The sequence below is a fragment of the Prionailurus bengalensis genome, chromosome E1, assembly GCF_016509475.1.
Source record: "Prionailurus bengalensis isolate Pbe53 chromosome E1, Fcat_Pben_1.1_paternal_pri, whole genome shotgun sequence".
NCBI lineage: Eukaryota > Metazoa > Chordata > Mammalia > Carnivora > Felidae > Prionailurus > Prionailurus bengalensis.
In genome coordinates, this window is record NC_057347.1 from 24,836,734 (window position 1) to 24,859,793 (window position 23,060).

A 23,060-nucleotide genomic window follows, 5' to 3' on the forward strand; every position below is an offset into this window, starting at 1 on the left:
TGGGGGACTGCCATAGTTTAAATTAGTGAAACACTGGTAAGCCAAATTTAGGAGTCCTAAATACCACTATCAGGCTTCACACTGATGTTTTAAAAACAGCTTTACTGAGGACTAACTTACATAACACAAAATTTACCTGAATTCAGCGTACAGCTCAATGATTTTGGTAAATTTATAAACATGTGCAACCATCACCAGAATCCAATTCTAGAATATTTCAATTACCCCCAAAAGCTATCCTGTACCCACATTTAGTCAAGTTACATCACCACCCTCAGTTCAGGAAACTACCAGTCTATTTTCTATCTCTTACAATTTGCCCTTTTCTGAACATTTCATATACATAGAATAATACAACACATGGTCTTTTATACCTGGCCTCTTTTCCTTACCATAATGTTTTTGAGGTTCATCTATGTTGCAGCAGATATCATTAGTTTGTGCCTTTTAATTCCATTCCAAATATTACTTAAAATCATTCCAAAGGTCTGTATACACATTTTGTTTATCTACCTAACATCTGATAATCTGAAACTGGCAATCTATTTTCCAAAGTGGCTGCACCATTTAACATTCCCATCAGTAAGGTACAATGGTTCTAGTTTTTCCACATTCTTGGTAACACTTGTTATTGCCTGTCTTTTCTATCAAACGTTCAAGTGGGTATGAAGTGGTAACACATGGTGATTTAAAAAAAACTTTTACAGAGGAGAAATTCATAACATAAGGTGTTGGTTGCCTATTTTGAATGTACTAATGCCAGTGGACTGTTATGCTTTAAATGGTCACTTTTATGTTATGTGTATTTCTCCAAAACATTTTCTATACATTCCAACTGAGTAGTGATACATTAGGCAGTTATTTCCTATTATTCCCTTCCCCCAGCCCTTGACAATCACCATTCTGTTCTCTTTATCTATTCATTTACCTATTCTGGATATTTCATATAAATAGAATCATACAATATGTGACCTCTTATATCTGGCTTTTTTCATTTGTGAGGTTCATCCATGTTGCTGCACGTAGGAATACATCGTTCCTTTTTATGGCTGAATAATATTCCACAGTATGCATATACCACATTGTGTTTACCTATTCATCCACTGATGGCTACTTGGGCTGTTTCCACTTACTACTTATTGTATATAGTGTTGCTATGAACATTTGTTTACAAGTATTTGAGTCCCTGTTTTCAACTGTTGGGGGTATATACCTAGAAGTGGAATTGCCAGGTTACATGGGATTCCATGTTGAGGAACTACCAACTTTTCCACACAGCAGCTATACCATTTTATATTTCCACCAGTGATATATCAGTGTCCCAATTTCTCCACATCCTTACAAAATTATTTTCCATTTTTTTAATTATAAACATCCTAGTAAGTGCAAAGCAGAATCATTGTGGTTTTTGAGTTGCATTTCCTTAATGACTAATGATTTTGAGTATCTTTTTATGTGCTCGATGACCATTTGTAGGTCATCTCTGGAGAAATGTGTATTCAAGTCCTTTACCCAGTTTTTAATTGAGTTTTCTTTTTGTTAGTGAGCTGTAGGAGTTAGTTGACCCCTGGTTAGTTGACCCCTGACAGATCTGTGATTTACAAATATTATCTCCATTTTGTTGGTTAGTTGACCCCTGGCAGATCTGTGATTTACAAATATTATCTCCATTTTGTAGGTTGTTTTGTCACTTTCTTGACAATGTCCTTTGATAAACGTAAGTTAAAAAAAATTTTTTTAATACTTATTTATTTTTGAGAGAGAGAGAGAAAGCAGGGGAGGGAGGGAGGGAGGGAGGGAGGGAGAGAGAGAGAGAGAGAGAGAGAAAGGGAGATACAGAATCTGAAGCAGTCTCCAGGCTCTGAGCTGTCAGCACAGAGCCTGACATGGGTCATGAACTCACGAACCATGAGATCATGACCTGAGTTGAAGTCAGATGCTTAACTGACTGAGACACCCAGATGCCCCGATAAACAGTTTAAAATTTTGATGGTCAGGGGCACTTGAGTGGCTCAGTTGGTTAAGCGTCCCACTCTTGATTTCAGCTCAGGTCATGATCCTACAGTTCCTGAGTTTGAGCCCCTCAGTGGGCTCTGCACTGACAGTGTAGAGCCTGTTTGGGATTCTCTCTCTGTCCTCTCTCTCTGCCCCTCCCCCCTACTCACGTGTGCACAATCCTTCTCTCTCAAAATAAACTTAAATTAAAAAAATAAAAATAAATAAATTTTGATGGTCAAATTTATCTATTTTTTCTTTGGTTGCTCATGGTTTTTATTGTCACACGTAAGAATTCAACTTAAAATCCAAATCACTTTTGAAAAAAATATTTTTCCTAGATACAGAATAAAAGTACCATTCTGCTCACTCCTGGATTCCAAGATTTCTGATGAGAAACCTGCTGTTAATCTTATTGAAGATCTACTGCATGTGGTGGATAGCTTTTCTCTTGCTACTTTAAAATTTTTCTCTGTCTCTGGCTTCTGATCATCTGATTAAAATGAGTCTTGGTGTAAATCACTTACAGTGTTATCCTTCTTGGAGCTCGATGAGCTTTTCTAATGTTTAGGTTCATATCATTTATCAAGTGTGGGGAGTTTGGACCCATTATTTCTTCAAGTATTCTGCCACTTTTTCTCTTCTCCTTCTGGGATTCCTATGTGTATGATGGTACGGTTGCTGCTATTTCAACAGGTCCACTAAACTCTGTTCATTTCCCTTAGTTCTTTTGTCTTTCTACTACTCAGTCTCAATAGCTTCAATTGACCTATCTTTAGATTTTAACTTCTCTCAAACCAGGCTTTATGGTTCTTGATATATAAAAAGAGTGTAAAAAAACATTTCTAGCTTGTAGGCTGTATAAAATCAGGTAGTGGACCAAAGTCAGCCAATGGGCCACAGTGTAATAATCCATGGTTTAACATATAGTCTGTCCTAGACAATATCACATGTACTTGAATATGTACCCTGCTGTTGTTGGGTGGAGTGTTCTGCTGCTGGGTGCATATACATTTACAACTTTTATATTTTCCTGAAGAACTGCAACTTACCATTATAAAATGTCTGTGTAGTAACAATCCTTTGTCTAAAAGCCATTTTTTCCTAAATATGCATGGTTATATTTATTTCAGCATTTTACTTTGAATCTATTTGTGTCTTTGAATCTCAAGTGTTTGGATTAAAAAAAATCAGTCTAGCTTTTGATAATTGTTTAATCCATTTATACTTAAAGTAATTATTGATATGGATTTGTGCCTACCATTTTGTTACTTGTTTTCTATTTATCTCAAGTATTTTTGATTTTCTATTCCTCCTTTACTTCCTTCTTTTGTATTAGATTGTTCTGTATTAGATAGCATATCATTTTAATTATCTTTTTAAAGAAACTATATTTGGGATTATATTCTTATGGCTGCTTTAGAGTTACAAAATAAAGCTTAACACATGCTACTTCAGATTAATACTAATTTATTTCAGTAAAATATAGATGCTGTTCAAATATAGCTCTAGTTCCCATTCTCTTGGTTGTATTGTCATGCATATGACGTCTTTTTATCATGTAAGAACAACATAGCTTTCAAATTATTGTCTTATGATTTTGTATTTTAAGTCAGTAAAAAGGTGAAACAGAAATGTACTGGGATATCATTATGTTTACTGGTGCTCTATATTTCTTTATGTAATTCAAATTATTGTCTGGGGTCACTTTGTTTTAGCATGAAGAAGTTCCTTCAATATTTTAAGTATTTTATTCCTTCAGTATTTAAGACATGTTAACTAGCAATAGTGTTTGTATGGACTGTTTTCAAATTACCTTAATTTCTGAAGGATAATTCTGCTGGATAAAGAATTCTGGGTTAACAGTTTTCCCCCTTCAACACTCTGAATGTCATCACACTGCCTACTGACCCCTATCATTTCTAAAAGAAAAAAAAAAGGTCAGCCATTAATCTTATTGCCTTCTACAGAAGGAGTCATTTTTCTCTTCCTGCTTTTAAGATCTTCTCATTGTAACTTTGAACAGTTTGACTGTGATATGTTTAGATGTGGATCTGTTTTTAACCTGCTTGCAGTTTGTTGGGCTTCTTGGATTAGTGACTTTCAATACTTTTAGAAGATCCAGCCATTATTTTGTCAAATATTTTTTTCTGCTCCTTTCCTCCTTTTGGGACTTCCATTATGTGTGTATTGGTATACCTGTCTCTGGTGTTTCACACACTTCAGGTTCTGTTCATTTTTATTTATTCTCTCTGCTCTTCATACTGGAAAATCTCTATTGATCTATATTCTATTTTGCTGATTATTTCTCTGCAACTCTAATCAGTTGCTGAGTCCCTGTAGCGAATTTTCATTTCATTTATTGTAATTTTCAACTCCAGGATTTCCATTGAGTTCACTTTTAAAATTTTTATCTCCTTATTGATATTTTATATTTGACTAGTTATTGTCATTATATTTTCCTTTAAATCTTTAAACAAAGCTTCCTTTAGCACTGAAAACATTTATAACAACTGTGAAATCTTTGTGTCCTAAGTCAAACATCTGAGGCTACTTCAGTGACAGTTTCTATTATCTAGTGTTGTCACCACCACCACCACCACGGTATATGGGTCACGTTTTCTATTTTTTGTATGTTTCATGATCTTCTGTTATTGAGAACTGGACATATTTGATAATATGTTTCACCAACTCTGGATTCTGATACCACCTGTGTGTTTTGCCTTGTGACTTCCTGGACTAATTCTAGAGTCTGTTTCCCCTGCAGTGTGAGGCAGCTCAGTTTTATTATTTTTTACATTTAAGTTTGGCTTCCTTGGGAACAGCATAATTTACTGATCAGACAATAACTGGTGAGGGGCTATGCTGAAACATCTTGAGCCAGTAATACTTACACTTTTCTTGATGGAAGAGTTTGCAGTTTGAAAAATGATGCAAAGTTCAGGCAGATAACGAACTTCCTTGGTTTTTACTTTTTGCATGTGCAAGGTCTCACATTCAATCAGGAATGAATAGATAGCTACGGTCCTCCTTGGTTTCTGCTGAGCTTGGGCCTAGCCTTGTGTATGAGCAGGCTTCCAGATCATTTGTGATATGGTGAAATATATCAATACTCATTACGGTCATCTTGTTCCCTGGATCTCTTGGTTAAAATTTTGACTGGCCTGTCAGTCTGGTGTTTTCCTTAATCAGTATCTCAATCCCAAGCTAATGATGTTCCCTGATTGTTTGCCAACATGATTGTCATATAAATATATATGACTATATATATATAAATATATATATACATATAAATTACTTATTTATATATATACACACACACAAATATAAATATTGTGTATATGCACAATTTTCTTGGGCAGGCATTCATGCCTGTCCTATTCCAAATTAAGTCAGCCTTGTCATCTCTGCCTTGGTAAAACTATCATGTTGGGTAGGAAGGAATGGGAACAGCCCCAAGTAAAATTACCACAGATTCCCATTATCCTTACCAAGGTTTAGTGGTTTTTCTTGAATAAATGCTTCCCAATTGTCGAATAGCTTTGGTCCATTTCCAAAGTCCTAAAATAGCTGGCTGACAATTTTGTACAATGTTCTATTTTGTCCAGTTGCTTTTCAGGGAGGATTTGCTGACATCTTCACTCAGCCTTGCAGAAATACTAATTTTGATATAAATTACTGATTCTTTAAGTTAGAGAGAAATATTTCTTTCATCTCATTGCATATATACCAACCCGATTCATACTTTAAAAATCATCCGACAAATTCAAATGAATTTCTAGGAGTAAAAACGCAGGCAAAATAACACAAAACTCAAAAGTCAAAAATGAAATGAACCACTTTGGAATCTAGAATTTAAAATTCAGATTTAGTAAAAATAAGGAATACAGAGGCAGATTATTTGTGTTTTCTTTTTTTTTTTTTAATTTTTTTTTTCAACGTTTATTTATTTTTGGGACAGAGAGAGACAGAGCATGAACGGGGGAGGGGCAGAGAGAGAGGGAGACACAGAATCAGAAACAGGCTCCAGGCTCTGAGCCATCAGCCCAGAGCCCGACGCAGGGCTCGAACTCGCGGACCGCGAGATCGTGACCTGGCTGAAGTCGGACGCTTAACCGACTGCGCCACCCAGGCGCCCCTATTTGTGTTTTCAATGAAAAAAGTCATTGACTTGATCCTGCCACTTCCATGCAATTTTTGGTAATAAGTTCCTCAACTTTTGTGTTCTCAGTTTCCTCTTCTATAAAATGGGATGGTGATACTAATTTAAAGCAGTTATTCTTTTTTTTAATATAATTTATTGTCAAAATGGTTTCTGTACAACACCCAGTGCTCATCCCAACAAGTTAAAGCAGTTATTCTAAGGAATAGGTGAAATAATGCAAATGGAACTACTGTGTAAAGAACAAAGTTCTATAAAAACATGAGATTTTACCAGCATTATATTTTAAAATAGGGATGCTATAAGCATTTGCAAAATAATTAAGCCAAGAAATGCATATACAGGTTATACAGCATTTTTTTAAGTTTTTATTTTAATTCCAGTTAGCTAACATACAATGTTATTTTAGTTTCAGGTGTACAATATACTGATTCAACAATTCCATACATCACCTGGTGCTTATCTAGACAGCATTCTTAATATGTATACTAAGTCATACTGACTTCAGAAGATATTAGCATGTGATGAAATTAGATTACAATACTGTAAGAAAAAGCTACTGCAGCTACATAAAAGCCTTTCAGTATTTCTTTACCATATCTCATTTGTACACTTAAATGTACTTTAAAATTTTATTTTATGACAGTTAAAAATCAGAAAAAATCAAGACAACACTGTCAACATCTGAATACAAGATGAGTAAATAAGAATGAGTTTTCTGAGCATGAAAATTAAAATGACTACATGAGACTAGAGTTTTTATGAAAACATTTTCAAAATGGATACAGCTAAAAATTCTTTAAAAAAATAACCATTTTTGGGGGCGCCTGGGTGGCTCAGTCGGTTAAGCGTCCGACTTCAGCTCAGGTCACGATCTCGCAGTCCGTGAGTTCAAGCCCCGCATCGGGCTCTGGGCTGATGGCTCAGAGCCTGGAGCCTGTTTCAGATTCTGTGTCTCCCTCTCTCTGCCCCTCCCCCGTTCATGCTCTGTCTCTCTCTGTCTCAAAAATAAATAAATGTTAAAAAAAATTAAAAAAAAAAATCACCATTTTTTAAAAGAATCCAGTTTTTGTTAAGTTCATTTATTTTAAGAGAGCGAGCAGGGGATGGGCAGAGAGAGGTGGGGAGAGAGAAAATCTGAAGCAGGCTCCATGCTCTCAGCACAGAGCCCGATGCAGGACTCAAACCCATGAACTCTGAGGTCATCACCTGAGCTGAAATCAAGAGTCAGACACTTAAGTGACTGAGCCACCCAAGTGCCCCTAAAAGAATCTATTTTACAAAGATGGAAAATATATTTGCTACTTAAATTAATCTGAATCTCAATTGGCATTTCTCTTTAAATGTTAACTACATAATCCTTCCGGTCCTCAGGTATTCCAAACAACTCTATTCAGTATACTCTCTTATCAAGCAGTCATACACCAGAAGAAACTACTGAAAAATTTGCATACACACTAGTTTCAAGAGTAAGTGACAAACTATATATTGAATTTATTCTAAAAGCCAAGTTTAATAGTGATTCAGTCTTGTTTCTGAAACTTCCTACACAAAAGTAGTAACACTAAAGCAATGAAAGATACTTGATATATTAAAAATTGAATTATAGCCATAAAAATGTGCAGGCCTATTAACCTAGATATTTCCCCTCAAGTAATATTGCCTAAATAAATACCTAACCAAAGGCATACAGAATTTATTACTAAATTACTAAATTATATTAAAGAAAAATAGAGATTAAAAAATAGGGGATGAATGGGGCCTACTAGCCAGTCATTTAAATTATAAAAGGCTTTTATTGATATGTAAAAGTGTCATTTGATGTAATCTGCAGTGAAAATGGAGGCCAAAAATAAAAGAGTGTTTTGAAATATCCTTCCTTCTTTCCTTTTAAAAAAATTTTTTTTAATGTTTATTTTTGAAGAAGAGAGAGAGTGTGAGCAGAGAGAAAGGGAGACACAGAATCCAAAGCAGGCTCCAGGCTCTGAGCCATCAGCACAGAGCCCAATGCAGGGCTCGAACCCACAAACTGAGAGATCATGACCTGGGCCAAAGTTGGACGCTTAACCGACTGAGCCACCCAGGTGTCCCCCTTTCTTTCTTTTAAATGTTTATTTACTTTTGAGAGACAGAGAGACAGAGTGTGAGTGGGCTAGAGGCAAAGAGAGGAAGACACAGAATCCAAAGGAGGCTCCAGGCTCTGAGCTATCAGCACAGAGCCTGACATGGGGCTTGAACTCACAAATGACCTGAGATCATGACCTGAACTGAAGTCAGACACTTAACTGACCGAGCCACGCAGGCATCATGAAATATTCTCATTTTTAAAAAAACATTTACAAATCCCATCAGAGGCATACATATGTGGGTATATGAACATAAAAGTGTCAATAGTGCAACCATTAACAAAATGAAAAGGCAATCTATGCAGTGGAAGGAAATATTTGCAAACCACAGATCCAATATCCAAAAAAAAAAAAAAAATATATATATATATATATATATATATATACACACACACATATATATATGAAATTCATTACAACTTAATAGTAAAAAGATAATAATAATCCAATTTAAAATGGGAAAGAACCTGAATAGATGTTTTTCTAAAAAAGACATACAAATGGCCAAAAGCTACATGAAAAGGTACTCAACACCACTAATTATCAGGGAAATACAACTCAAAACCACAATGAGGTACTACTGCATGCCTGTTAGGATGGCTATTATCAAAAAGACCAGAGAGAATATCCATTCACAGATGTGGAGAAAAAAAGAATCCTTATACACTGTTGATGGGAATATAAACTGGAATAGTCACTATAAAAACTAGGTTTCACATGAAATCAAAAAAAGAACTACCATATGATCCAGCAATCCTACTTCTGGGTATAAAACCAAAGGAAACAAAATCATGATCTTGAAGATGATAGCTTTACTTCCATATTCATTGCAGCATTATTCACAAAAGCCAAGGTGTGCTAACAACCTATGTGTACAATAATGAATGAATGGATAAACAAAATGTGGTATGTGTGTGTGTGTGTGTGTATATATGTATATGTATGATAGAAAAAAAATGTGGTGTATATATATACACATACATATATATATGTGTATGATGGAATATTATCCAGTCTTAAGAGGAAATCCTGTCATTTACAACAAAATGCATGAGTCTGGAAGGCATTACACTAAGTGAAATAAGGCAGGCAAAGACAGACAAATATTGCATGGTATATCACTTATATGCAGAATCTTAAAAAAAAAGAGTTGAATTCAGAAACAGAGAGTAGAAGAGCAGTTGCTGGAGGTTGGGAGAATACAGACAGGCTGATAAAAGGGTACAAACTTTTATAAGATAAATAAAGTTTGAAGATGTGATGTATAATATGGTGACTACAGTTGATAACACTGTAGTGTATAACTGAAATCTGCTAAGAGAGTAGACCTTAAATATTCTTACAATTTAAAAAAAAAAAAAAGGATCCAAAATCTATAAAGAACTTATCAAACTCAACACCCAAAAAACAAATAATCCAGTGAAGAAATGGGCAAAAGACATACATAGGCACTTCTCTAAAGAAGACATCCACATGGCATACCAACAAATGAAAAAATGCTCAATATCACTCATCATCAGGGAAATACAAATCAAAACCACAATGAGATACCACCTGACACCTGTCAGAATGGCTAACATTAACAACTCAGGCAACAACAGATGTTAGCAAGGATGTGGAGAAAGAGGATCTCTTTTGCACTGCTAGTGGGAATGCAAACTGGTGTAGCCACTCTGGAAAACAGTATGGAGATCCCTCCAAAAATTAAAAATAGCACTACCCTACGACCCAGAAATTGCACTACTAGGTATTTATCCAAGGGATACAGATATGCTGTTTCGAAGGGGCACATACACCCCAATGTTTATAGCAGCACTATCAACAATAGCCAAAGTATGGAAAGAGCCCAAATGTCCATCGATGGATGAATGGATAAAGGTGTGGTATATATATACAATGGGGTATTACTTGGTAATCAAAAAGAATGAAATCTTGCCATTTGCAATTATGTGGATGGAATTGGCAAAATTAGAGAAAGGCAAAGATCATATGACTTCACTCATATGAGGACTTTAAGATACAAAACAGGTGAACATAAGGGAAGGGAAGTAAAAATAATATAAAAACAGGGAGGGGGACAAACATAAGAGACTCTTAAAAATGGAGAACAAACAGAAGGTTACTGGAGGGATTGTGGGGGGGGGGGTTAAATGGTTAAGGGGCATAAGGAATCTACTCCTGAAATAACTGTTGTACTATATGCTAACTTGGATGTAAATTAAAACAATAAATTTAAAAAAAGGAAATATGTGAGGGAATAGTGATGGATATGTTAACTTGATGGTTGGAATCCTTTCACAATCTGTACCCATATCAAATCAAATTGTACACTTTAAATATTTTACAATTTTAGATATTACACCTCAATACAATTGAAAAAATGTCAACAGCAATTACCTATAAATACAGAGATGATGTGCTTTTTTTTGCTTCTTTTTATTCAGCTTTACTTTATAAAAACCTTTTTACAATAAACATGAACTATTTTGTAGTAAGGAAAAATTGCAACCTTTCATCTTATAAAATATCTTTTTTTTTAAAGTTTTTTTTTATTTTGGGAGAGACAGCATGCACATGTGAGCAGAGGAGGGGCAGAGAAAGAGAGAGGGAGAGAATCCCAGGCAGGCTCAGGACTATCAGCACAGAGCCCGACATGGGGCTCAATCTCATGAACCGTGAGATCATGACCTGAGCTGAAACCAAAAGGACGCTTAACGTCTGAGCCACCCAGGTGTCCCTAAGATGTCTTTCTTATTTCAAAAAATTAAATTCAGTACTTGGTGCAATTTTAAAGCTAAAGAGAATATGATTTCTAAATTAATCCAATCCTTTGGTTAGGAAATTATTTTAACAAAAATATTTCAATATGAAACTAATTTGGAGAAACAAGGTGTCACTATAATGATTATATTAAAATGGGACATGTTACTTAATAACAATATATTTCAAGTGTCGGAAATTTCAACTATATAATAAAAAGTACACTGATTGAAACTATAAACTTACCTAATAATTTGTCCTTCTTCTTCAGGAGTAGCTGGTCTTAACCCCAGAACTATGTGACATACCTAGAGAAAAAAGTGGTAAATCAAACTTCACTGGTGCCAATGACTGGACTGTATAAAATTTCACATGCTCTGCATGAGTTCCATTTTGTGGATGGGAATCTGAATTAGCAATAGCTTTCAAAAGATGAATTATCAATGTTTGAACTTTAAACTTGAGCTGTTTGTTCGTTTTCTAAACAAACTATTTCAATAGAGGCCAACTTCTAAATCTCTGTGTGAGACAGGAAAGAAAGGAAGGGAGGGAGGAAAACGGAGATAGAGACAGAGACAGAAGAAAAGAACTATTTACCAGAACATTTCATTAATACTATGTATTTTAAGATATTTCACACAGGGAATATTATTTTCTTTCCTGAAATCTGAAGAGCAAATCATGGCACTCAAGGAGAAAGGCGAGGGGAGATGCAGAGGATATAGGAGACAAAAAATATGGGTAGCATTTCAGTTTAATCAGTTCAAAGAGAAAAATTACTGCCACTAATGCTAAATAAGCTTTTTAAAAATATGCTTTTTAGGGCTCATTTCCTCTATGTGCCTTCTCTAAATATCATCAACAGATGTAATTTTTCAATATTTTCTCATGAAATATTTCAAAAACACAGAAAAGTTTAAAGAATTTAACACTGAACATGTCATACCCATTATCTAGATTCTAACATTAACGTTTTATTATACTTGCATCTATCCATTAATTCATCCATCCTTAATTTTTGGATGCATTTCAAAGTAAATTACAGACAGTAGTACAGCTCTTTATAAATACATCAGCATGGCTAACATTAACCAGAGAGTTCGAGATCTGTTTACAGTTTTACCTTTTGAGATGACATTTACGTAACAACAAAATCCACAAATTGGGTTTTTGAGATTTATCTATTTAGGAGTAAGTAGTTCATTGTCATTACTAAGTAGTATTCCATTGTTTGAACACACCACTATTTTATCCATTCTCATATTGACAGATATTTGAGCTTTTGAAACCTATTTTTCTAAGCAAACTTATAGAAAATGGAAATACACATGCTTACAAGTGAACAAATCTTAAGTGTACAGTTCAACGACTTTTCACAAAGTAGTATCTATGAAACCCAGTAAAAAAACAACTGCTATCTCACCCAAAGTCCACTTTGGGTTCCTTCCCAGACACCACTGCACTTCTCTGATGTATCCACTATCCTGAATACTATCACCATAGAATAGGTTTTGCATGCTTTTGAACTTTTTGGTTTAGTGTTTTCAGCTCAAGTTTATGTAAGATGCATCCATGTTGTTGGGTGTAGCAATATTAGACTTATTTTCCAGTGCTTTAAAGTATACCACTGTATGCACATGCCACAATTTACTTCCTATGTATTTATTTATTAATAAGTATTTGGGTCATTTTCTGGGGTTTTTTGGGCTACAACAAATAGTGATTTTAAGAACTTACTTGTAGGTCTTTTGGTGCCCAGATAACACCAGTTTCTGTAGGTTTTACATATGAGTAGACTTTACGGGTCACCAGGTAAATATATGTTCAACTTTTATAAATACTGCCAAACAATTTCCAATGTGTTTGTAATAATTTACAATTATTACAAATTGTACAAATTACATCCTATTGGCAATATATGAGAGCTCCAGGTGCTTGTTATCCTCACCAATACTTTATATCACTTAAAAACTAACCATTCTGGGGTATGTCTACTGAATTTCACATGTGGTTTTAATATGTATGTCCATGATGACTAAGGAGCTCCTTTTCATTTATTAACTACTGGGACATTCTGTTTTGTGAAGCATCTCTTCAGGATTTTTTTTTTCACATTTTTATATTGAAGTTTTGCCTTTTTCTCATTGATTTTTATTCTTTGTATGCCCTAGATACAAGTCTTGTCAGATGCAGGTTTCACAAACATCTTCTCCCACTGCATAACTTATCTTTTCACTTTTTAAATGGTAGCTCCTCACTTAAAAAAAAAATGACTTGTTGTTTATTTAGTTTTTTGTTTTGTTTTGGGTTTTTTTTGTAGATATTTTATTTTTATTTTTTTAATATATGAAATTTATTGTCAAATTGGTTTTCCATGCAATACCCAGTGCTCATCCCAACAGGTGCCCTCCTCAATACCCATCACCCACCCTCCCCTCCCTCCCACCCCCCATCAGTCCTCAGTTTGTTCTCAGTTTTTAAGAGTCTCTTATGCTTTGGCTTTCTCCCACTCTAACCTCTTTTTTTTTTTTTTCCTTCCCCTCCCCCATGGGTTCCTGTTAAATTTCTCAGGATCCACATAAGAGTGAACACATATGGTATCTGTCTTTCTCTGTATGGCTTATTTCACTTAGCATAACACTCTCCAGTTCCATCCACATTGCTACAAAGGGCCATATTTCATTCTTTCTCATTGCCACATAGTACTCCATTGTGTATATAAACCACAATTTCTTTATCCATTCATCAGTTGATGGACATTTAGGCTCTTTACATAATTTGTTTATTTAGTTTTGAGAGACAGAGACAGAGTGAGCATGAGTGGGGTAGGTGCAGCGCAGGGGGTGGCATTGGGGGGGGGGGAACAACAACACGCGATCCGAAGGAGGCTCTGTGCGGACAGCAGAGAGCCCAATGCGGGCTCAAACTGACTGTGAGTTCATGACCTGAGCCAAATGGAGACACTTAATCGACTTAGCCACCCAGGTGCCCCTAAAAAAATTCTTAATTTTACTGAAGTCCAACTTAGAAACTTTTGCTTTGTGGTTAATGCTTTCTGTGTCCTAAGAAGTCTTTGCCACCTAAAAGGCATTAAAATATTCTTGCAAATTATTTTCTAAATGCTTTATCTTTACTTTTCAAACTTATTAGATTTATAATCCCACTTGGATTAATCTTGATATATGGGTAAGAAGGAAGAATAATAATGCATTTTTCCCCACAGAGATGCCAATTGACCCAGTACACCATTTATTGAAAAGATAACCCCTTCCCATATGCAATGCAAAGTCTTCTTTGTTATAAGTCAGGTGATCACATACATGTAGGTCTGTTTAAAAACTCTCAATAGTGTTCTACCGGTCTATTTGTCTACCTTCACGCAGGTATCACATCGTCTTAATACTACTGTTTTATACTAAGTCCTAATATCCGGTAATGTAAGTCCTCTAACATCGTTCTTTACATTATCTTGGTTACATTTGGCCTTTTCCACTTCTGTATGTACTTAGAATCAGCTTGTCCAGTTCCACAAAAACAATGACAACAATAAGCTTTTTGGCATTTTGATTGTGAATGCGCCACATCTACAAACCAATTTATTTATTTATTTATTTATTTATTTATTTATTTAATTTATGTATTTTTAAATATAATTTATTGTCAAATGGCTAACATACAGTGTGTAAAAGTGTGCTCTTGGTTTTGGGGATAGATTCCTGTGGTTCATCGCTTACATAGAACAACCAGTGCTCATCCCAACAAGTGCCCTTCTTAATGACCATCACCCATTTTCCCCTCTCCCCCAAGCCCATCAATCCTCAGTTTGTTCTCTGTATTTAAGAGTCTCTTATGATTTGCCTCCCTCCCTCTCTGTTTATAACTAATTTTTTCCCTTTCCCTTCCCCCATAATCTTCTGTTAAGTTTCTCAAGATCCACATATGAGTCAAAACATATGGTATCTGTCTTTCTCTGACTTATTTCACTTAGCATAATACCTTCCAGTTCCATCCATGTTGCTACAAATGGCATGATTTCATTCTTTCTCAATGCCAAGTAGTATTCCATTGTAAATATAAACCACATCTTCTTTATCCATTCATCAGTTGATGGACATTTAGGGTCTTTCCATAATTTGGCTATTGTTGAGAGTGCTGCTATAAACATCGGGGTATATGTACCCCTGTGAATCAGCACTCCTGTATCCTTTGGATAAATTCCTAGTAGTGCTATTGCTGGGTCATGGGGTAGTTCTATTTTTAATTTTTTGAGGACCCTCCACACTGTTTTCCAGATGGCTGCACCAGTCTGCATTCCCACCAACAGTGTAAGATGGTTCCCATTTCTCCACATCCTTGCCAGCATCTGTTGTTTCCTGCGTTGTTAATTTTAGCCACTCTGACTGGTGTAAAGTGGTATCTTATTGTGGTTTTGATTTGTATTTCCCTGATGATTAAGTGACATTGAGCATCTTTTCATATGTGTCTGTTGGCCATCTGGATGTCTTCTTTGGAAAAGTGTCTATTCATGTCTTCTGCCCATTTCTTCACCGGATTATTTGTTTCTCAGGTGTGGAGTTTGATGAGTTCTTCATAGATTTTGGATACTAACCCTTTATCTGATAAGTCATTTGCATATATCTTTTTCCATTCCATCGGTTGCCTTTTAGTTTTGTTGATTGTTTACTTTGCAGTGCAGAAGCTTTTTATCTTCATGAGGTCCCAATAGCTCATTTTTGCTTTTAATTCCCTTGCCTTTGGAGATGTGTCGAGCAAGAAACTGCTGCAGCTGAGGTCAAAGAGGTTGTTGCCTGCTTTCTCCTCGAAGATTTTGATGGTTTCCTGTCTCACATTTAGGTCTTTCATCCATTTTGGGTTTATTTTTGTGTATGGCGTAAAAAAGTGGTCTAGTTTCATTCTTCTGCACGTTGCTGTCCAGTTCTCCCAGCACCATTTGCTAAAGAGACTATCTTTTTTCCATTGGATGTTCTTTCTTGCTATGTCAAAGATTAGTTGGCCATAAATTTGTGGGTCCAATTCTGGGGTCTCTATTCTATTCCATTGGTCTATGTATCTATTTTTGTGCCATACCATACTGTCTTGATTATAGCTTTGCAGTAGAGGCTAAAGTCTGGGACTGTGATCCCTTCTGCCCCTTTGGTTTTCTTTTTCAATATTACTTTGGCTATTTGGGGTCTTCTGTGGTTCCATACAAATTTTAGGATTGTTTGTTCTAGCTCTGAGAAGAATGGCAGTGCTTTTAATTGGGATTGCACTGAATGTCTACAAACCAGTTTAAAGGGAACTGACACTGACATCTTCAAGATGCTGAGCCTTCCAATCCATAAATATGGATTATCTCCCTTTGCATTGTTTTTTTTTATTGCTTCTATAACAAATTATCACAAATTCAGCATCTTAACACAAAGTAACTTTATTATCTTATGGTTCTGTAGGTCAAAAGCTAGACACGGGTCTCACTAATTCAAAAATCAAGGTGTCAGCAGAGCTGCATTCCTTTCTGGAGATGAAAAGAACACACTTCTTTGCCTTTTCCAGTTCTAGAGTTCACCCACATTACTTTGTTCATGGCCCCTTCCTCTATCTCAAAGCCAACAAGTTTGCATCTCTAACTTTTCCTCCAACGTCATCTCTCTCTCTCTCTTTCTCTTTCTTCCTTTCCCTCCTTCCCTCCCTCTGACCACAGCTGGAAAAGGTCCTCTACTTTTAAGGACTCATTTGAATTAGACCCATCTGCTAGGCTAATCTCCCTATCTCAGAGTCCTTAGTCCAATACATCTACAAAGTCCCTTTTACCATGTAAGATAACATATGCACAGGTTCTAGGGATTAGGGCATGGATAACGTGGTGGTTGTGGTGGGCATTATTCTGCCTACCACACTCTTTAAAATTTGATACTTTTTGATAATACACAAGACAGAACACCCCGATTATGTTTAGAATACTTCAAAATATTGGCCACTGAGTTTATGAAGAAGGACTGAAAATAAAGATATTACCACAGGGATGGTTTTCCAATTTTGTTAACACTTATATATGTTACACTTAAATACCTAAAACACTCAGCCAAGAGGGATCTTGGCAAATAAAGTAAGAGTATAATTCAAGCTTTTATCACTAGACTTACCAACTAACTCTACCAATTTTAAGACACAGATAACAATTAAAGCTTAGCATAGCATAATATAACTTAGCATAACTTAGCATAACAGTCTTCTTACTCATATACTAAGTGAACATATAGTTTTAAAAGCATATTGAATATGAAATAAATACAGTAAAATATAATGTTAAAATGTAGGTGATAAGTATTCATGTGAAAAACCTTTTAGCTCTTCATAATATAATGTTAGAAACACACATACACAAAGGCAAATCTCAAGCATTTGGTTATTTATAAATTAGAGTCAGAAAAATAGTGCCACTGCAAGTTCTTGATAAGAATGAGAAAAAAAAAAGAATGAGGAAATAGGAAAGACAATACAAAAGAATCAAAACGTTATGCTATGCAATAGCTACAAGATGATATAGGCATAAGCCTAAGTGATCTAAAAGTTATGAGATAAAGTAATAAGGATATTATTTTAAATGAGATAAAAATAGTTGATCAATTTTCATATTACCAATTTTCATATTACCAAGTCATTTCTGTTTGGAGTAGTGACTAATATTATTTTTGTATGTTTATATTTTATAAAGCCATCAAGTTAAAATCCCTGCTGAAAATTGTAACTGATGTGTAACAACTGATTGATATAAATGGATATTATAGGCTTATCAGATTGTGTGTGTGTGTATACACACACGCGCGCGCGTGTGTGTATATATACACACGTATGTATATATACACACGTGTGTGTGTATGTGTATATATACGTATATGTATGTGTATGTATATGCACGTGTGTGTGTGTGTGTGTGTGTGTGTGTGTGTGTGTGTAATTAGTCATTAGCTATCAGGAAGAGACCAGTTTCCATTTATTCTAGCATAGCCATGTTTATTCTTTACATAAAACAGAAGAACATGATAGATATAAACATAACAAACTTCTGACCTTCACAGGGGTATAAGGAAAGAAAAATAAAATGAGGAATCTAAAATAGGGGCACCTGGGTGGCTCAGTTGGTTAAGCATCTGTCTCAATTTTGGCTGGTCATGATCTTGCAGTTCATGAAATCGAGCCCTGTATCAGGCTCTATACTGACAGTGTCAAGCCTGCCTGGGATTCTCTCCCTCTCTCTCTGCCCCTCCCCTGCTCGCTCACATCCTCTCTCAAAATAAACTTAAAAAAAAAAAGAGGAATCTAAAATATCACTATTAAGTCAACGTAAATATTTGTGAAAAATTATAAAAAATGGAAACCATATTATTGTTTTTAATTGGAGCAAGAGAAGAACTACAACTAGGAAAATAGTTGAAATCTGGCAAGCCTTATGACTTAATGTTCATTCCTGGCACCTTTTCTCTCCTCCTTCTTCAATCTTTCTTGTTTCTTCTAAAGAATTTTTTAAAAAATTTAGAAACAGCCTTGCAGCCAAGATAATCTCCTAACTGGAGAGACTGTGTACATTGAAAATTCTACAGCTGCCTACTTATGATTCATCTTTCTGTTCACACTGCCTCACTTATTAGGAAGGACCTTTAAAAAAGACAACAGTGAAGAAAAATAAGAAATTATGATGGCTTTTGCAATCTAAATTATTATCTATGCATCTAACATGCTGATCTATCATGAGTTATAAGATAAATATACATAATCAGCTATATTCTACTTTCCTATCTCCCATGATTTTGAGATGCTTCGGTGGGCTCTCACCCTCTGTCTTAGCATCTTTCAGGTGTATACAGGATAATGTAGTTTTTTTTTTTAATAATTAAAAAAAAAATTTTTTTTTTTAATGTTTATTTATTTTTGAGACAGAGAGAGACAGAGCATGAACAGGGGAGGGGCAGAGAGAGAGGGAGACACAGAATCTGAAATGGGCTCCAGGCTCTGAGCTGTCAGCACAGAGCCCGACGCAGGGCTCGAACTCATGGACCATGAGATCGTGACCTGAGCCGAAGTCGGACGCTAACCCACTGAGCCACCCAGGTGCCCCTAAATAATTTTTTAAAAATGTTTATTTATTTATTTTCAGAGAGAGAGAGCACGCGTGTGAGAGTGCACAAGTAGGGGAGGAGCAGAGAGAAAGGGAGAGATAGGGAGAATACCAAGCAGGCTCTGTACTAACAGTGCAGCCTCAGGGCTCAAACTCACGAACCATGGGATCAGGACCTGAGCAGATATCAAGAGTCGGATGCTTCACCAAGTGAGACCTCTAGGCACCCCTACAGTTCTTTTTATAATATGCGGTTTTGTAGCTGAGTTGCAGTTATTACTACACAATGAAACAGATGTAGAACTACTGGTACTATTAGTCTCTGTACCTGTCATTTACTTCAAACCTACCTGGAAAAGGAGATTCAAAAACTCATTGGCAAGAACATTTTTCACGCTCCAAATCTGGTAGTCTTCTAGAGTAAGATGACCCATCTGAAAGAGAAACAATGTTTAAAAAGATCTCATGTAAAGAATGTCCTCATTTTTACTGAATTTGAGTAAAATCTGATTTATTAAATGTATATTGGTCATTTTTATTTTAAAGCAAACAAATAACTTAAAGTAGATGCTGCATGTTCATCTGAAAACTAGACCAGCTAGGATAAGTTTAAAAGCAACAAAACTCTCTCAAAGCAGTCAATGGTAATGAGGATAATTTATCATCAACAAGCTTTATCCTCCAATAACCTGGGAAATAATTCACATTATCTTCTGCTTCAAGGGTTATCTAGGGAAAACCACAAAAGGTTCTGAATAAAGTGGAGTATTTACTAATTAAAAAAAAATTTTTTTAATATCTATTTCTGAGAGACAGAGCATGAGCAGGGGACAGGCAGAGAGAGAGGGAGATACAGAATCCGAAGCAGGCTCCAGGCTCTGAAGCAGGGCTTGAACTCACAAACTATGAGATCATGACGTGAGCTGAAGTTGCCACCTATTTACTAATTTTTGAAAGCAAAAAAGCAGACTCTGGATTATGTCCTTTCATTCTAACAATTTTCTAAAACCTTCTTAGAAATATCTACCAATATTATCAGACTTCTTAGACATTTAAAGGAATTTGATAATAAATTTCTGATATATCAAAAATGAGTATCTATATAAGATTTTCCCAAAACTAATTTAACAATTTATAAGTTGAGTAATGGCAGCATTTTTGTAGTGTCAATGTGTACAAAAAATTCCATATACATACAAAGGCAATATAACCAAATGTTTCTTACTGCTTGTGTTCACACAATTACTTATCAATCTTAGATGAATAATGTTTTTTGCTTTTATTATTTAATGATATTGATATGTTCTCTTTTCATTATATGCTAGCCACATGTAAGAAAAGATTTTCAATTACTACAGTTATGATTATTAGCTTTCACAATACAACTTCTTCTTAGTATGTTAATATTAAATCCAAATTTAGTATGTTAATACTAAATCCAAATCCAGTATTACGCTTTTTTTTTAATAAAAAAAAAAAAAGCATAATATTGACATAATCTGTCTCCAGCGAATAGGTTTGGCTGAAAGGTCCAAGTTTTATTCTGAACTGTTACTATTTCATTATTGTTGCTACATGGAGATGGAACAGCTAAATTAAATTATCTTCTTGTTAAAGTTTACAATAGAGCCAGAAGTAGAAACTCCATCTTACATAAACAGACAGCAATAATTCCTACTATTTATTATTCAGAAAAAAAAGTATTAAAAATTGTACCTCTACATGAGGCATTTTCTAACAGAAATTGTTGCAGGTTTCTACGCATATCAAATAGAAGTGGATACCTTAGTTTTTGGTAGAGAGAGGTAAACAAGGGAGACTATCTGTACTGCCAAAGCTCAAGCCCTATAAAACTCACCTCTGTTACTGAGCATTAGTTAATAAGCCTATGATGATTCCCTCTAGAATCATGATTGAAGAAAGAAAAAAAAAAACTAATGTCACTTATTTTATCTAAACCTCTGTAATACTACTGTAGTCTACATCCTACCAATCTGGTACTTGGTACATGTCAAAATTTGAAGGGAAAGGCTCAAAATAACTCAAATATGCCTCACATATGTGCATTATTTTCAATTTCACACGGTGACACAAAGACATTACAGTAACATAAGCTATAGGAATAAACCTATTATAATATCCTTACTAATAAATGTTGTCAAACTAAAAAAAAATAAATAAATAAGAAGAATTTATTCTTTGTTAAGTATATGCTTACTCTTGGTATTACGTGATTATCCTGGCTGCTATTAAATAATTCAGGAGACATCATTATTAATACTATTAGAAAAAAATAATTTAGGAATATATGTATCACCCAAATTGAGATAAAAAATCATTTCTATCATCCCAGCTATCCTATGGTCCTTCCCAATTAATCCATGCATTCCCCAAATCACTATTCTAATACCTATCACCATTTATCAGTTTTGCCTCTGTTTTTGAGCTTCACATAAATGGAATCACACAGTAAGTATTCTTTTTTGTGTGACTTTTTTTGCTCAATATAAGGTTAGCCCTACTATAACTTATTAAAATGGAAGAAATAAATATTATAAACCATAGATGTCAAGGGCTATGTCTATTTAATTTTTATAAAACATCTAGTTGTAAAATATAAGTTTATATATATAAACACTTAACGGAGCTGTTTAAAGACGGAATGCACTATCTTTAGAGACAACTTCGTGGTACTATAACTGTAGGTCCAAATAAACCCTTGGTGGAAGTGATGCAGAAGGGATTCAAATATGTATATAAGCTATATATCCTAATTCATTGTACATGGTATTTTCAGAAAAGAATATAATTTATCCTAGCCCTAGCTAGACTCACCTTTGTGGTGTCATGTGCATTCAATATGCCTTCTACAATGTCAGATAGATCCGTATGTAATTCCTTAAAAAAAAAAATCCAAAGGAGTAATTAGAAAAGGGTAGTTACATTTTATTATTTAATGGCTACAGAATACTGTATTTTAGTCAAGTATTGTTAATTTTTTTATTTAAAAATTTTTTTAATTTTTTTTTAACGTTTATTAATTTTTGATACAGAGAGAGAGCATGAACGGGGGAGGGTCAGAGAGAGAGGGAGACACAGAATCTGAAACAGGCTCCAGGCTCTGAGCGGTCAGCACAGAGCCCGACGCAGGGCTCAAACCCACGGACCGCGAGATCATGACCTGAGCGGAAGTCGGACGCCTAACTGACCGAGCCACCCAGGCGCTCCTATTTAAAAATTTTTTAATATTATTATTATTTTACAGTGTTATATTCATTTCAGGTATACAATACAGTGATTCAACATTTCCATACAACACCCAGGGCTCATGACCACAAGTGCCCTCCTTAATCCCCATCATCTATTTAACCCATTCCCCCACACTCCTCCCCTCTAGTAACCATCAGTCAAATATACATTTTTTTTTTTTTTATTTGAGAGAGTGTGTGCATGTGGGGGGGGTGGGGAGGGAGAGGGAGAGAGAATGTGAAGCAGGCTCCATGCTCAGTTGGATCCCATGAACCTGGGATCATGACCTGAACAGAAATCAAGAGTCAGACGCTCAACCAACTAAGCCACCTAGGTGCCCCAAGTATTTTTTTAAATTACCTTAATAAGTTCTTAGGTTTCCTTTAAAAAAAATTAAGAGGGGCGCCTGGGTGGCGCAGTCGGTTAAGCGTCCGACTTCAGCCAGGTCACGATCTCGCGGTCCGTGAGTTCGAGCCCCACGTCAGGCTCTGGGCTGACGGCTCAGAGCCTGGAGCCTGTTTCCGATTCTGTGTCTCCCTCTCTCTCTGCCCCTCCCCCGTTCATGCTCTATCTCTCTCTGTCCCAAAAATAAATAAACGTTGAAAAAAAAAATTTAAAAAAAATTTAAGACAATTTTCCTGTAGTTTCA

The 23,060-nt window shown here is 35.3% G+C and overlaps 1 protein-coding gene and 1 long non-coding RNA gene across 4 annotated transcripts in view; one reads left to right on the forward strand and one right to left on the reverse strand.

The window, feature by feature from the left end:
- Nucleotides 1-23,060, reverse strand: part of USP32 (ubiquitin specific peptidase 32) — a 242,916-nt gene that overhangs the window by 65,665 nt on the left and 154,191 nt on the right. For all 3 annotated transcript variants that reach the window (XM_043583859.1, XM_043583858.1, XM_043583860.1), the window contains 3 exons: nt 21,998-22,060; nt 19,513-19,596; nt 11,290-11,351 (listed from right to left, as the gene is read on the reverse strand). In XM_043583859.1, coding sequence (XP_043439794.1) covers nt 11,290-11,351; nt 19,513-19,596; nt 21,998-22,060 — 209 coding nt within the window. The remainder of the gene's footprint in view (nt 1-11,289; nt 11,352-19,512; nt 19,597-21,997; nt 22,061-23,060) is intronic.
- The window catches only part of LOC122485282, a 124,558-nt gene that overhangs the window by 863 nt on the left and 100,635 nt on the right, over nt 1-23,060 (forward strand). The gene's annotated exons all lie outside the window — the stretch shown is intronic.